At 36.1% G+C, this 16,046-nt stretch overlaps 1 protein-coding gene across 6 annotated transcripts in view; it reads right to left on the reverse strand.

The window, feature by feature from the left end:
• Positions 1-16,046, reverse strand: part of Bltp1 (bridge-like lipid transfer protein family member 1) — a 192,073-nt gene that overhangs the window by 150,001 nt on the left and 26,026 nt on the right. For all 6 annotated transcript variants that reach the window (XM_076864403.1, XM_076864404.1, XM_076864405.1 and 3 more), the window contains exons 7-11: positions 8,030-8,216; positions 7,431-7,512; positions 6,887-7,080; positions 5,002-5,081; positions 2,954-3,104 (exon numbers count right to left, since the gene is read on the reverse strand). In XM_076864403.1, the coding sequence (XP_076720518.1) occupies positions 2,954-3,104; positions 5,002-5,081; positions 6,887-7,080; positions 7,431-7,512; positions 8,030-8,216 (694 nt within the window). The remainder of the gene's footprint in view (positions 1-2,953; positions 3,105-5,001; positions 5,082-6,886; positions 7,081-7,430; positions 7,513-8,029; positions 8,217-16,046) is intronic.

The following is a 16,046-nucleotide window of genomic DNA, read 5'->3' on the forward strand; positions in this document are numbered from 1 at the left end:
AGACCTTAGAGTGGTTTTGAAGACTAAATAACTACATCATGGAAAAGACAGAGCAGTGTGTGGCACATGAAGAGTTTTTATTATTTCCATAGTCACTGTTTTTAATAGGTACTATAAAGAGGATGAAGAGCAACAAATTTCTTTTAAAAAAAAAAATGAGTGTACATGTTGCAAAATCATATTGGTCATGTAGTCACATATATACATACAGTAATAATGTCTGTTTCATTCACCTAGGTGCCCCTCAATAGATGAATGGATAAAGAAAGTACGATATACATACTCTACCTAATCTAAGGTAATGCTATTCTTCCCTAGGGACCCCCACCTTATTGTGAATTAGCATCCACATATTAGAGAAAACATTTGGCCTTTGGTTTTGTGGGATTGGCTTATTTCGTTTACATGATAGTCTCCAACTCCAATTGTTTACTGGTAAATGCCATAATTTCCCTCTTCTTTAAAGCTGAGTAATATTCCATTGAGTATGCTGATCATATTCAAGTGGAAACTCAATACGGGGAGGAAGAAAAGCAGAGGGCTCCCTGAGGACTTTGTACATGCAAGTGAGGAAGCACACTTCACTCACACCAGTGAACTAAAGTATGTGAAAAACAGATCCTTGTCTTGAATAAACTTGAGTGCATTTGCTAAGTTCAGGTTAAGAAGTATGTTGCTGTTCTCTCTTAGCAGAGGAAGAATATATACTGAAGGGAGTTCAGAAAGCAAATTTCTAACTCATATTAATTTTCGTTTTATTTCTCCATATAATACAAAGACTTTATGTAGCTAAAGTGAATTTAATTATGTATTATAAGAATTTTAGTTAGGGTTTTTATGTAAATATGCACTATTCATTTTTTAAACATATTAAATGTATTTTAAGAAGAATCACACCTCATTCTAGTGCTAAAACTATAAAAATGTTTAATGTTTAAGCCATTCTTCTATTTTTTTTTCCTTTCAAAAATATATAACTGTTAGTCCAGCAAAAGAAAATGAATTTCCCTTAAGATTTCTGCATGCAGTTGAATTAGCTGTAGCTATTTTACTTACTGAATCTGAAATCCTTCATTTTCAACTGGATACAAAGCAAATATAGCATGATTTATTGTAGGAAAAATTTTGCCATTAAAGAAAAATTAAAATCCAATAATGTGAAAAGTATCTGCTAACTGGAATTTTAAGCTCTGTTTACATTCAAGTTTCAACCTAACCCAGAACTTAGTGAATTCTCCATTAGCACATTCCAAGAGTTTTCAAATAACAAACTACTCATTTATCATACAACGTTAATTAACTACTAGTGAGGCACACAGCCGTGTATACTAGAGAACAGTAAGACCAGGAGGACAAACAGAGCCCTTGCCTTGTCATGTGCAAGATGCTGGTTTGACGCCCAGTACCAAAACAGTAATTAAAGAAAGAGCATATTCTTTGACAAGGCATATCCTTCTCACTAAGAGTACATTCATAACATAATCTGAAACTTTAAAAAGTATTCAAAAAAACTCAGAACATCAAAAATCAGTATCAGTGGTCTTTCAAATCTTTCATTAACACATCAACAGCCCAGTAAAAACTGCCTCAGTTTTTCTATTCAAGAAAGCTAACTCATGTAGAGAAAAACATTAAGCAATGTCTATTTGAATTAATTCCTAATTAGTGAAAAATGTCCCTTTGTTTTCTTTAATAAGTGGAAAAACATTAATAATATATAAAAATAAAAAATTATTTTAAGGTAATAGAATGATTAATAAAAAATCTTTGAGTCAGATGGGCACAGTGGCACAAGCTTACAGAATCAGCTACTCAGGAAGCTGAGGCAGAAAAGCAGTTGAGTTTAATCAGGAGTTCAAGGATAACCTGGGCATTATAGCAAAACTGTCCCAAAATATAAAAATAAAAAAAAAGAAAGAAAAGCGAAAAACTATGAGACACTCTACATTATTCTCAGTATACGATCCCTACTTCTTATTACTACAGAACTCTTTTACCTGTAGAACACAGGACAATTCTCCACTTTTCTCATGTATTTGCCTCAATTACTCAGTCCCTTCTTTGCCTAGCAAACTCTAAACTGCTACCTCTACAAAAGCCTTTTCTAAGTCTTCTCTCCTGAAACTTCAATATGAATTATGTACCTATTGTAAGCTGAACTGTACCTTAAAATTTCATGTTTAAATCCTAACCCTAGTATCTAAAACGGGGCTGTATTTGGAGAAAGGGTCTTTAGAGAATAATAGCATTAAAATGAGGCCACTGTGGTATATCCTGATGCAGTATGGCTGTGTCCCTATGAGAAGAGGAAATCTGGCCACCAACATACACAAGGGAGACCACATGAAGACACCAGGAGAAAGCAGCCATCTATACGCCCAGGGAAAGGCCTGAGGCACCTCCTTCCCTCCCAGTTCTCAGAAGGAACCAACCTCACCACCACCTTGATGGAGAGCCTTTGGCCTCCAGAACTCTGAGAAAGAAGCTTCCGTTAAGCTACCCCATGGGCAGTGATCAGTTTCGGCCTCCCTGGGAAACAGATGGAGTGCCTTCCTGGGCACATCTTCAAGACCCTTTACTTACCTCTATACAGCCCTTCACACAACTTGCTTTCTCCTCCCCCACTAAAACTGAACTGTGTATGTATGTCTTTTATTTTTAAACCCCCATCTCTTTATTACTCTGCTACATAGTAGAGAGTTAATAAATAAACTGTTCAATAAATACAAAAGAAAAATCAAAGAAATGAATAAATATGCTGTTAATGAATCTTTCTGATAAATGAGTTCCTCCTTTTGGAGACAACTTGCTTGAGGTTTCTCCATAAAACAAGTTACTATTGGATCAAAATATTTAGTGACAATTTATTCTGCCATCATAAGACAGCACATAAAAAAATAAGCTACTATTTCAATGCATTTAACAGACTTTGAGATATAATTTATTTAAGTACCTCTGCCTATCAGCCCAGGGTCCGTAATTGAAATCTGTTCCTTTACCACAGACTATATCGAGCCCCCAACATGGAGGTAAGTCTTGTAATTTGCAATCTTCACTGCTTATTTCTCCTTCAATGCTTTCTTCTGTTTCTTCTGGAACAAGTCCTGTATTCCAGAACATACAATTTAAAAGCAGTTACTTGAAAAGACCATTAGGAAGTTTCCTTAAATAAGCAGTTCTAAACGTGTTGGCTTCAGGAACCTTTCTTTACATTCTTAAAAATCAAGAACCCCAAAAAGGATCCCCAGAGGAGACTAAAGTTAAGCCCATTTAAGGTTCTATTCAAAATAACAAATTCTTGTTGTAAACATTAATTTTTTAAAAAATCAACTCACTATATATCAACATAATAAAATACTAAATAAAAATAGTATGAAAATGAAAAATAACTATTTGAATGAAATCGGAGTTTTCATTTCATTTTTAATGAAGAAAAACTATATTTTCAAAACCAAAATAATTTAATGAGAAATGTTGGTATTGTTCTTCATTTTGGCAAATCTCTGTAGTGTCTAGCTTAATAGAAATCAGGTGGATTTTCAAAGCTGCTTCTGCATTCAATCTGCCGTTGAAGCACTTGAATAAAACCTGGCCTCAACAGACATATACTCAGAAAAGGAGCAGCATTTCAGCAGACTTCTCACCTAATGCTGGATGATATTCTTCTTTGATGTGAGAGCAAAATTCAACAAGTGAGACCTTCTACACAATGTGTAATCTGAAACCGGATCACTGCACTTTTGGCAGTCTTATGCTGGTGTTGCATTCTGAATGCATCTCTTGTCCACACATGACCCTTGCAAGCACACACTGGTCACGTGGAAAACAGCAATTCACATAACCACGCTGATCTTTCACAAATGTTGATAAACTCACTCTTAAACATATTTATAATCACACTTGTTAGTGTCACTGGTAGTTTCATTAGAAAGCTGTTAATTATTGAGTTACTGCCAAATAGTCCTAAATTTTCCAATATTTTAACTTCACATGTCAGCTCAAAAACAAAGTCTCTGATTCATCTTTCAAGATCAGTCGGTATTCCATGTAAAAAGGAAATGACTGGGTGTGCAACTCCATCACATACATGCTTCTCTTCAAGACACCAGAATATCTGGTATGTGGCACAAGTGCTTTGTGTTTAACCCACTCGATCGTACCAAATATTAAGACGACTCTAGTCAAGGGTCAATATTTGATAAAACTAATAAGTTTTACTGCTTCATCAAGGGAAGCTCTTCCAGATTCGCTAGTTTTCTGTCTGGGAGAGTGTGGCAGCAGAAACTGCAAGGCCGGCTAACAGGACAGAGAGCTGCAGCTTCCCTGCAGGCGCCCATCCTGCTTCTGCACCATCAGAGCCCACGTCAGCTCAAGAGACCAGAAAGTCCCAGAGCCTCAAAAACCCCTGAAAGGTCAGAAAAGCTGAAGTATAAAAAAGGGCTTTAAAAGATCTAGCATTGGGGCTGTGGTTGTGGCTCAGTGATAGAGTGCTCGCCTCACACATATGAGGCTCTGGATTCAATCCTCAGAACCACATGAAAATAAATAAAATAAAGTTATTGTGTCCATCTACAATTAATATATTATATATATATATATATATATGTTAAAAAAAGATATAGCATTTAGCTTTTATCAAACGGAAGCACGGAAGCCACCTACAAAGCACAGTCACTAGCAAGATTCTGATCTTTCAATCCTAAGACAAACTACCTACTTATAACAGCACCCCCTAAAGGTCTTCACTAGAGGCTGCCTGCATTCTGAATTGCTGAAGTCTATGGATGAAAGCAGAGTCTGAAGTAACATACTACATTGTTCTCTTTAGTCTAAAACACTTCTAAGAAATGACACATATTTTTAGAGACATTCCCATAACCACATTTATCATTTTATTGATCCCTTTAATACCCTAAGAAAGAAGATTAGAAAGATTATCAGATATGTACATTCCACAGAAGAGAATCGTCACTATGAAACATACTCGAAAAAATACAGTACCTGGCTCATCCATGTAGTAATAGATGTCGACATCGTTGGACTGCATCACCACAAAGCCTTCTCCCATCAGTCTTGGTGGTCTGTAAGAAGCAGAGGTGAGGGTAAGCTGAATACACCTCCGAAAAACAAAACATTCAATATCCTAATTAATGGTGGTAAAAGGTGAAAAACGGAAAGGAATAGCTACAAAGCACACCCAAGAACCATCTTAAAAAGGGAAAAATATCCTTCACCTGTACAATTATCCAAATAACTGTTCCCAGGTACATGCTGTATTATGGTAAATAATAAAATTGACCCTGAAAATGTATTGGTAAATTACTGGTAGCTCAAGAGGGGAAAAAAAATTACAGTTTTCATTTGAAATAAAAAATTAAAATCATTGCTATTAAAAACAAACACAAAATATCATTTTATTTATCAGAATAAGCTGTAATCATTCAGAAACATGAAATAAGAAAAAAGAAAATAATAAAAATAACAACTTAATATTGCTTAGTTCTAAGAATATTTAGTTGAACAGCTTGAAATAAATTAAAAGCAAACACCTTGAACTTAACTCTAAATGAATGCTTCTCTATCTTCAATTTCCCACAAACTTTAACAACTTCTGTCACATACTATAATATCTATCTTCTTCATCAAAATTAACTTCTCAATCATAGATAATATATACAAACTAAATTTTCTTCTAAATATGTATTAAATCAAAAAAATCAATGATGCTCCACACTTTTGAATAATGAAAAATATAATTTTAAACCTTTTTACTAATAGCAGAACACTTTCTGATCTCACTCTCCAGAAACTTGGGGGAAAAAAATCCAGATTTATTCAAAATTATACCTGTACCCCAAAACACAGACTTGATTGCACTCCAGAAGAGGTTTAACCAAATCCATGATCTTGAAAAGCACGGCCAGGCAGACCCACGGCCACCTGGGATTAGAAAAGGAAAAACCCTCTCTCTATCATTTTAGATAGTTCTTGGGAAATGTAATAGCAAGGAGGTCAAGAGTAAGAACTAAAAGGAATAACTGTGTTTCTTGTAACTTTATAAGACTGCATATTGCCTATGCACAAAAAATAAAAGGATAAAATCTGAGGCACTACAGTAGAACTCTACCCATAAACACTTAAATCACACATATTCATCCAAAGACTCCTGCACAAAAACAAAGAGAGCCTGAGAAAACACAAAGGTCATAAAAGCCCATCATCCCATCTATGGATGCATGGCCTGGCGTCAGGCATGAGTCATGAGTCTGCTGCTTCCTCAGGGACCAGTCCAGTCTAGGGTGGGCATCTCACCATTGTGAGGTGGGTCTAGTGTGCAATATCCACACAACATGTCTCTTAAATACACACTGCTACTTTTCACTGAACAATACAAAATCACACCTCAAAAACTAGATGGAAAACAATTTGGGATGTAAGTGTCATATGGGTCTCAAAACCGTACCACCCTAACTTGACCAATTTTTTCAAGAGTAATTCTGATTCATTTTCAACATTCACTAGGTCAAAAAATGGTACTCCAATCTCTTCAATTTACTTTATCCATGCCTTCTGAAAAGAAAAATCCACCTGTAATGTACATTTCTTACACAAACATCAAGGCTTAACTGCCCAAAATAAATTTCCAAACTACAGAGAGAAGGAGAAGAGCTATAGCTATAGGCATACAGAAGCATATCTGAAAGGACACATTACTGCTAGACAGCATATCCATTGACCCCACAAGGAAGACCTGTTCACTGTTTAGGAGACTGAGAAATATAGCTATTATCATACAACTATAGCAAGAAAATAAGGGTCACTGAAGATTCCAGGTGATGCCCATCTTAGTTCAAAAGAAGTTACTATTTCCATCAGACTTTCTTACTCATCATTTTGAAGACCAACATATCTTGGACTAGGAACAAGCATGACTCGAACATTTTCAAGCTTTCCTTTCACAATATGCATGAATTGGTCAAGGTGACTTGAAGGTGGTTTTGTGGTGTAAGTTAAGAAAGCATCATCAAAGTTAATGCACAGAGTCTGAGGTTGGTAATGATTTCCAAAGGCCAAACGTCCCTAAAAAAAAGTACATAAAAAGACATATATTACACCTTTTTTCTCCATTAAGCTGACCTAACATCAAACATTTTCAAGGAACAAGTAAATGATTCCAGCTCAGCACTATATGCTATTTAAATCATTCTTCTGGTCAATGTTTACCAGTATTTGAAGAGATTTAAAGTGAAGTTCAAACTAGTTTAAACACTTATAAATAAATAAGCTTTACAATCTAAGAAACTTATCCTAAAACAGTATTGGTGATAAAATTCTTTCACAACTTAGAGAAATGAAAGTTATATTTGCAAAAATAAAATGTTCTATGTTTTGAACCCATCAAACATTTAACTATAACACAATTTACTTACTGTGCTCACATTGACTTTTATGACTGGAATAAGTGATCGCCATGAAGATGCAGGGTCTTGAGATTCTGTTTTTACTTTAACTCTAAAGAGAAGAAAAAAACTAAGACCAAGAAAAGCTTAAATACCTGAAGGATACTCCCTCAGATATACTTTATTAACATCAGCTGTGCACTTTCCAGTATACAATGAGTGCCCAGCAGGCAAAACAAAATGGACTTACATATACCGATAGGTGAAGTTAAAGATACACTTCTCCATAACAAGCAAACTACACACACTATATGGGAAACATATGATTTTCAGAAACTCACAAAAAAAAGGTCAAATATTTGCATATGTACCTTAAACATTCATGTAAATGAACTCAAAAGCATAACAAATTAATATCAGTAGTTTTTAATATGGAGTGAAGTAGAAACGATTTGTAGGGAAACAACTTTTTTTTAAATGATTACATAATTATTTTAAAAAACAAAAAGTTTTTAGTTAAATTAGAAAGAAAGATTAGATTGTGTCTAGGTGAACAGTACCAATGACATTCTAATAAAGGCAAAGGTTTAAATGCTAGAAATTAGTAAAATTCAAGTATGATTTTGAACCTTTCAATTTTGGACTGGGTTCTTGTTCTCCCATTTTCCCGGGTTTTATCATCATCTTTCTTAGGTGGAATTATTGTTGGCTCCAAACCAAACAACTCTTGAAGGTGTCCATAAAGATCCGAACGGTTGTAGACATGAAATTCAAAATCATTAACTGTGATGTATAATCTGGTTTCTGCCTTTGGATCTAAAGATACCAATTACAAAAAAAGATTTCAGTTAAATTTTTAACAATTTTAGTCTAATTTTTTTTTCACAGTTGAAGTAATTCAAATTATTGTTTTAAGTATCATTCTATAACACAGAAACACATATTAAAATACAAAACAACAGCAACAGAAAGAAAAATGCTGATATCATTGTTATAATTTAATACTTTATGAACAACTAAGTTTCTAGATTCTGGTTATATAGTGACAAAATTTAAAAAGTTTATCCTAAAAATAATAAAGTGCCACTTACAGAGTAAAGCTGCCCTTATATAGCCATTTTATATTAAAATATACATAGTAAATAATTCTGAATACATTTAAATGTCACATTAGTATTTGAATTTTTGCATAAGAACTAGAATTTTTCATAAATTTTTTTCAAAAACTACACAACCCTAGAACATTTTCTGAATGATAAGACTGAGCAATAACCTTCAAATAAAAGACATTAAGTCTCAACAACAACAGATGGAGTATCCCTTACCCTAAATGCTTGAGACAAAGTGTTTTGGCTTCTGGATTTTTTCAGATCTGGGGGTATTTGTGAATATATGAGAAATAAATGTGAGCTGGGACCCACATCCAGACACAAAATTCCCTTGTTTAATTTTCACCTTATAAACACAGCCTGGAGGTGATTTTAGACAATACTTTGTGCATCTGCACTTTGACTGAAACCCACTACTTGAGGTCAGTGCTCAGAACTTTCCAGACTCTGGAGCATTTCCAATTCTAGGTTTTCTGATTGGAGTACTTAACCTGTTTTAATTAATGAGTCTGCCTATACCGTGACAGGTGGCACTGTTTTCTGCTGAAAGCAGTGTATCGCAAATCAAATGAAGAATATCAGGAGAAAAGTACCACAGACAACGATTCCTTGTTCCGAAAGAAAATCAGGCACATTTTCTGAGACATGACTTTTAATCTTCATCCATTTTTGCCTCTACCAAATTCAACTAAAAACTGACTGAAACTCAGTGAGCTGTTATGGACTTTCAGTTTAAGCAGTTGAAGTAGTGACTTAAACAAGGGGGACACACCCTTCAAAAATACCAAGCTTCACCAAAATCAATAACTTCTGGAAGCTACTGCAAAAGATATATGACATGCCAAATATTGAAATAAATTTAAATTTTAAACTAACGAATTAAAAATAATATACCACTTGTTTTTAAAATAAACTAAGGAAAACGAAGCAGCAACGCTATTTTCCAGACAGTAATCCTATTACCTGTACTCCAATCTAGGTTATTTCATCACATGACAAACCCAACCCTTCAAGAAACTAATGCTCAGGAGCTAGAATTTCCCCAGTAATTTCTTAAGTAGTTCTTTGACCTACGGTCCTCCTATTTCTTCAGATTTACCACAGGACTAACAGCCAAGCCAACCCCTAAATCACATCAAGCATTTCATCCCAGTACTTGCTGTACATCAAACTCATTGAAATAAAAAGATCAGTACGTACACTGCTTGAGAACAATGAATGCCATCACCCATTTTTAAGCAACTAAATCAAACTCCATCACCCACTGGGTTCAACCCTTCCTCAGATGCCAGGCCAAGAGCCCAGTAACAGACTGACTCAACATCTCCAATTCTGCTTCACAGGTTCCTCACACCCGCACACACCTGACCTGCTTCACAGGTTCCTCACACAGCCACACACCTGACCTGCTTCACAGGTTCCTCACACCGCCACACACCTGACCTGTTTCACAGGTTCCTCACACAGCCACACACCTGACCTGCTTCACAGGTTCCTCACACCGCCACACACCTGACCTGTTTCACAGGTTCCTCACACAGCCACACACCTGACCTGCTTCACAGGTTCCTCACACCGCCACACACCTGACCTGCTTCACAGGACCTTTTCTGTCAATGTACCAGGCTTCCTGCCATCCAGGAGTATTCTACTTGGAAATGCCCTCTCCGCACCCCAATACTACCCCAATATACACAGAGAGATGCAGAGACAAGGTGTCTGAAGACACCCACACAGACAGAGACACAGAGAAAAGAACATATGTTCAGAGGCTTTCTTGCACAGAGTGGGCAAATACACACAGTATCCTCATGTGCAGACTCAGAAACTAACAAAGACAAGCACACACATGCACATACTCTCACAGAGCCTGCCATGTACGTTTGCAACTACCAGCGCACTCAGCTCCATCCTCACAGATGAACACAAAGGCCCACAACAAACGGGGCACCATCCCAGAACAGCAAGAGCATGACCCCAGCAGGGTGCATGTAGGCTGAGCACCACTTCTTCCAAAGGCAAGCATCTCCCACTTAGGGACATGCACACATGCCTAAGCACATACACAAACACACAGCTCTTTTAAAAACAGTAAGTTGGGGGTGTTTGCATTGGTTCTCCAGGAACTAAATAAAGAGGTAAATAAACAGTAAAAGGAATATGTGATCATTTACTGATGCTGTGACCTAAGGCCTCATTTTTCTCATCTATGAGAATAAAACCAAATGCCGAATGTTTTCTTTGATATAAGGAGAATGATTCATAGTGGGATAGGGAGCAGGAGCATGGGAGGAACAGACGAACTCTAGATAGGGCAGAGGGGGTGGAGGGGAAGGGAGGAGGCATGGAATAATTAATGATGGTGGAATGGGATGATCATTATTATCCAAAGTACATGTATGAAGACACTAATTGGTGTGAATATATGATGTATACAGCCATAGATATGGAAAACTGTGCTCTATATATGTAATAAGAAGTGTAATGCATTCTGCTGTCATATATATAAATATATATAAAATTTACATTAAAATTCTTATTAAAAAAAGATACAATTACCTCTTTGAAATCTCATCCCTACATTACAAGGCTAGAGTGATCTACCTTGAAAACAAAAATCTTCTCATATTTCCTATCATGTAACATGATGGCATCACATAATGGGCCCCAAAAAAATATTTGATAAATAAAATTCCTAAATACTAAAGGATATACACACAAAAAAATCTTGACTTAAGCAGTTAAATTTAAGGAAAAAAATAGATCAATGTTATAGAATCACACAACTCTCTTAGGCAAATAACACACTGAAATATCTCATTTTCCAAAGAATAAAAAGACAGCTATTTAATTATGTAATAGGGACACATGCTGTTTGTAATTTAAAAAAAAGCAAAAGCTAAGGTACAGAAATGCTGCCAAACAGCCTTGGAATACTTAGAATTGATATTTAACCCAAAGACAAAACAGTCCGCTGACCTTTTAAAAACTACTCAGGGTTTTTTATTTATTTAATTTATTTAACAAATAAGATTTAAATGTAACAAATTTTAAAAGTATTAGATCTTATTAGGCTAAAACGTCTACAAAATAAAACAACAGAAAGAGGCATCCTTTTTTTTTTTTTACCATTGTAGTTTATTTTTGGGTTTCTTTGTGTACATGGGCTTGAACACGGGCACTCTACACTGAGCTACCACTCAGCCCTTTTTATTTTATTTCAAGATAGGGCCTTGCTAATTTGCAAAGCTGGCCTCAAACTTGTGATCCTCCTGCATCAGCCTCCCAAGTTGCTGGGCTCACAGACACGCACCATTGTACCCAGTCAGCTATCCTTTCACGTCTTAATTTAAGAATTCCTTCTCATTAAGAAAAATAAATGGGGGCTGGGGATATAGCTCAGCTGGTAGAGTGCTTGCCTCACATACATAAGGCCCTGGGTTCAATCCCTAGGACAAAAAATAAAAAAAAGAAAAGAAAGAAAAAGAAATAAAGATGTACAACTATTTATCTAGGTCCACAGTCATTTAAACACTATGATGCATCATTACAGGCTAAGATCAACTAACTGGTCCTGATACTTCATTATTTTCCAAAATAATGGCTTAAAATCAACTACCCTGAAAATAGGGCTATTCTGAACAACCTAAATATCTAAATGACTCCCTGAAATGTTCCCACACAAGGTCTATGGTGTAGACTTAGGCAATTGAATATCACACTTTTCTTCTAAAGGAGCAATTCTAAAACTCCCTAATGAAAACCCCTGCCCCACCTATTTCCTAGAAAGGCTGGGCAGCCATCTGTTCCATTCAGTATGTGCCCCAACAAGGCTACTAAATTTTCCACTAAGAAATGTAAACCATCTCTAAGTACTTGGTGAATCATCAAAGCACATGGATCTACCCTTAAGCAGTAAGAAATAACATCTAGACTATAATAAGTACAGCCCACCATTATGTTACATATAATTATATACAATCTAATATTGTCCAGCTATTATTAAAAGTTTAGTTTGCAGCCTGTTCATGCCTCTATTTACTTTATTCTAAATTCTGTTCCTGAATTATGCAAGATTAATAAAGTATTTATACCAAACTGTTCATTCCTACATTGCTACTTGGCATTATGTCTTTACCTTTGACAGCTTGTTGTTAAGAATACTGACCTTCATAGCAGGATTTCCTCAAGAAACACATGAATATATAATAAGCCCAAAGCTAACATTAACTCAACAGTGAAAAACTGGAACCCTGTCCTCTAAGATCCACAACAAGACAAGGATACCACTCCCACCAATTCTATGCAACAAAGTACTAAAGTTCTTGCCATAGAAATAAGGAAAGAGAAGGAAAATGTTTGCTGATGAAATGGATTTAGAAATTAAAAACCCTCAAGATTTTTACAAAAAAAAAAAAAAATAAACTACAGCACTGATAAATTCAGTAAGTTGCAAGATAAAAAATTATCATACAAAAATTAGAAGCATTTCTCTATGCTAATTAGAAACATTCAAAAGAACGATCCCATTTACAATAGCTTAAAAACTGAATACTTTTTTAAAAAATATTTTTTAATTACACATAAACACTATCTTTATTTTGTTTATTCATTTTTATGTGGTGCTGAGTATCAAATCCAGTGCCTCAATGTACGAGGCAAGCACTCTACCACTGAGGCACAACCCAGCCCTTAAAACCGAATACTTAAGAATGAATTTAGCCAGAGACAAAACACTTGTACAATGAAAACTGTGAAACATCAATGAAAAAAGTGAAAGATGATAAATAAATGGAAAGATATTCCATGTTTATGAATTAGAAGAATACTGTTAAACTCTCCTTACTATCCAAAAAAAATCTACAGATTCAATGAATTCTTATCAAAAGTCTAAACATTAATTTTCATAGACACAGGAAAAATGATCCTAAAGTTCATATGAAACCATAAAAAAAAATTGCCAAGGAAATCATGAACAAAAAGAACAAATCGGGAGACATCAACTATTTGGTTTCAAACTACTCTACAAAGTAATAGTATCTGCAACAGCATGGTTCTGGCCACAAGAGACCACAGACAGAGAGAGTGCTCAGAACAGGAAGGACCCCAGGCACCTGTGGTGAAGGACTCTCACTGCCCTGTAATAAGGAAACAATCTGAATCAGAAAAGGGCAAGGAACCCAAACAGACACTTCTCAAAGGACCTGACTAGCTAATCAATACAAGACGCAATGCCCAACATCAGGAACCATCAGGGACACATAAAGGGAATCTACAAGAGATGTCATCTGATAACAGTTAGAATGGACAACGTCAAAAGACAGAAGAAAACCCTGCTGGCAAGGGTGTGGAGAAAGGGAATTCCTGTACACCACTGGTGGGATAAAAATGAGTGCAGCCTCTTGAGAAAATGTAGGGAGGGTTCCTCAAAAAGTAAAAACAGAATTACCACGTGACCCAGAAACTCCAATATTCCTGAAATTAGTGCATCAGAGAGATGTCTGTGCTCCTACCCGCACTGCAGCACCATCCACAACAGCCAAGATATGGAAATGATCTAACCATCCACCAGGTGGTGAATGAGTGAAGAAGGTGTGGAACACACATACAATGGAATACTAGCCAGCCTTAAAAAAGGAAAAAATTCTGTCATTTGTGAGAGCCATGGGTGGAAATGGAGAACGTGCTAAGTGAATACACCAACAAAGAGAAGCAAATACTGTCTGTTCTCACTTCTATGTGAAATCTAGAACTGAACTCAAAGAAGTAGAAAGCAGAATGTTGGTTACCAGAGACTGGGCAGTGGGGGCGGGTACAAGATGACAAATACAGAGCCTCAGTTATGCAGAAGGAATAAGATTGATTTTTTTTTAGGATAAACTGCATTGTGTGGTAAGTACAATTAAACACTGAGTAATGTACATTTCAGAACTGCTATGAATAAGTTTCAAATACTCTTGCCACTAAATATTAAATGTTAAAGTTAATTAGCTTAATTTTATCATTCCACATTGTATTCAAAGTTAATAAGATCATTTTGTACCCTATAAATACATACAATAAGAATCTGTCAACACACAATAAAGAAAAACTTAAAGGAAAAACTTGTTTGACTGTTTCCATCACAGCTCTGCTACTTTTGATGTACACATGGCTTAATGTCACGAAATGGGTAAGACTATGACAAGTAATTTGCAGCTAAGAAAGGGACAGCTGACAGAGCCGGTCAACCCCTAACATCACTGTAAAATAGACACCACTGGTAAACAGAAAAATAACAATCAAATCAAAACAATTCAAATGTTCTTTAAAAACATAAAAATGTTAAAAACTTACAACATTTCTTCCCTGAATAACAATAACAGATAGAGAACGGAAAGATTCAAAACTTCAAAGCTATGCTAACATTAAAAGAGTAACAAAAAGAACTGAAGACACTGAAAGAAACGCCAACAGCAGGCCAGGAGGGTGGGAGCAGCCAGGCCAGGAGGGCGGTAGCTGAGCTCTCTCAGGACTAACACCCCCCCACACACCCCCACCCCTGTGTGTGACTGGAAGCTGTGACTGCGCTTTGCCATGACTTCTGAAAGGAGCTAAGCACCTGCCTGCCACAAGACATTCCTCCAAACCCTTCTCTATTGCTCCTTCAGCACCATAGTCAATCACATGCTGATTCATTCCTAAGCACCACAAGTCACACCAGCCACTGCACCATACTGGTCTGGTGCTCCCTCCTCACTGCCAACACCATCATGCTGCTAGGCACAGGCATTCACAACAGCCTTCTACCTCCCACTCTGCCCCCTGCCACAACCTTGCGTGACAACTCAAAACTGGAAATGTTTAAGATAATACTCAGTGATGTTCCTCCACCCACACTCCCACTCCACTCCCCTTTAATTATGGTTGTTTAGGGATATCTACTCCAAACAGATCTGAGCAGCACCCACTTTCTCATTCCTATTTTTTAATTCTTCCCTCAACATAAGAGAATAATCAATAAAATGAAAACAAAATAAATATCTATTAAAGATTTTTGTCAAAAACTATCTCTTTTATAAAGAACTTCAGTCAATTACTCTTGACCTCATTCACATATTCTGATAAAGAGCAATCCCCTCTAAGAAGATGTAACACTTCATGATAAAATGAGGTTAACTACTTTCTTTAAAAAAATATTTGTAAATGATATAAGATTGTAGTTCTCAGGGCTGAAAAAGAACCACTTTCCAGCAGAAAGGCTCTGGAAAACACAAAAAGGAAAAACAGAGATTTGTTATGTGCTAGCTATGAAAACTCTATAGCAAGCAATCCCATTAAGCTTATCCTTCAAACTTTCAGTGGCCTCTGGATAATGTGAATGTCTTCATTCCTCTCATACATTATAATTGCTGTTTGTGATGAGAATTTCCAAACCTACTTAGACCTTATTGGCAAGAATGTTTTTATGGCTGGTGTATAACAAGATCCCTAGCACCACAAAACAAACACACACACACACACACACACACACACACACACACACAGCTTAATAATA

Source organism: Callospermophilus lateralis, chromosome 8 (genome assembly GCF_048772815.1).
Source record: "Callospermophilus lateralis isolate mCalLat2 chromosome 8, mCalLat2.hap1, whole genome shotgun sequence".
Lineage (NCBI taxonomy): Eukaryota > Metazoa > Chordata > Mammalia > Rodentia > Sciuridae > Callospermophilus > Callospermophilus lateralis.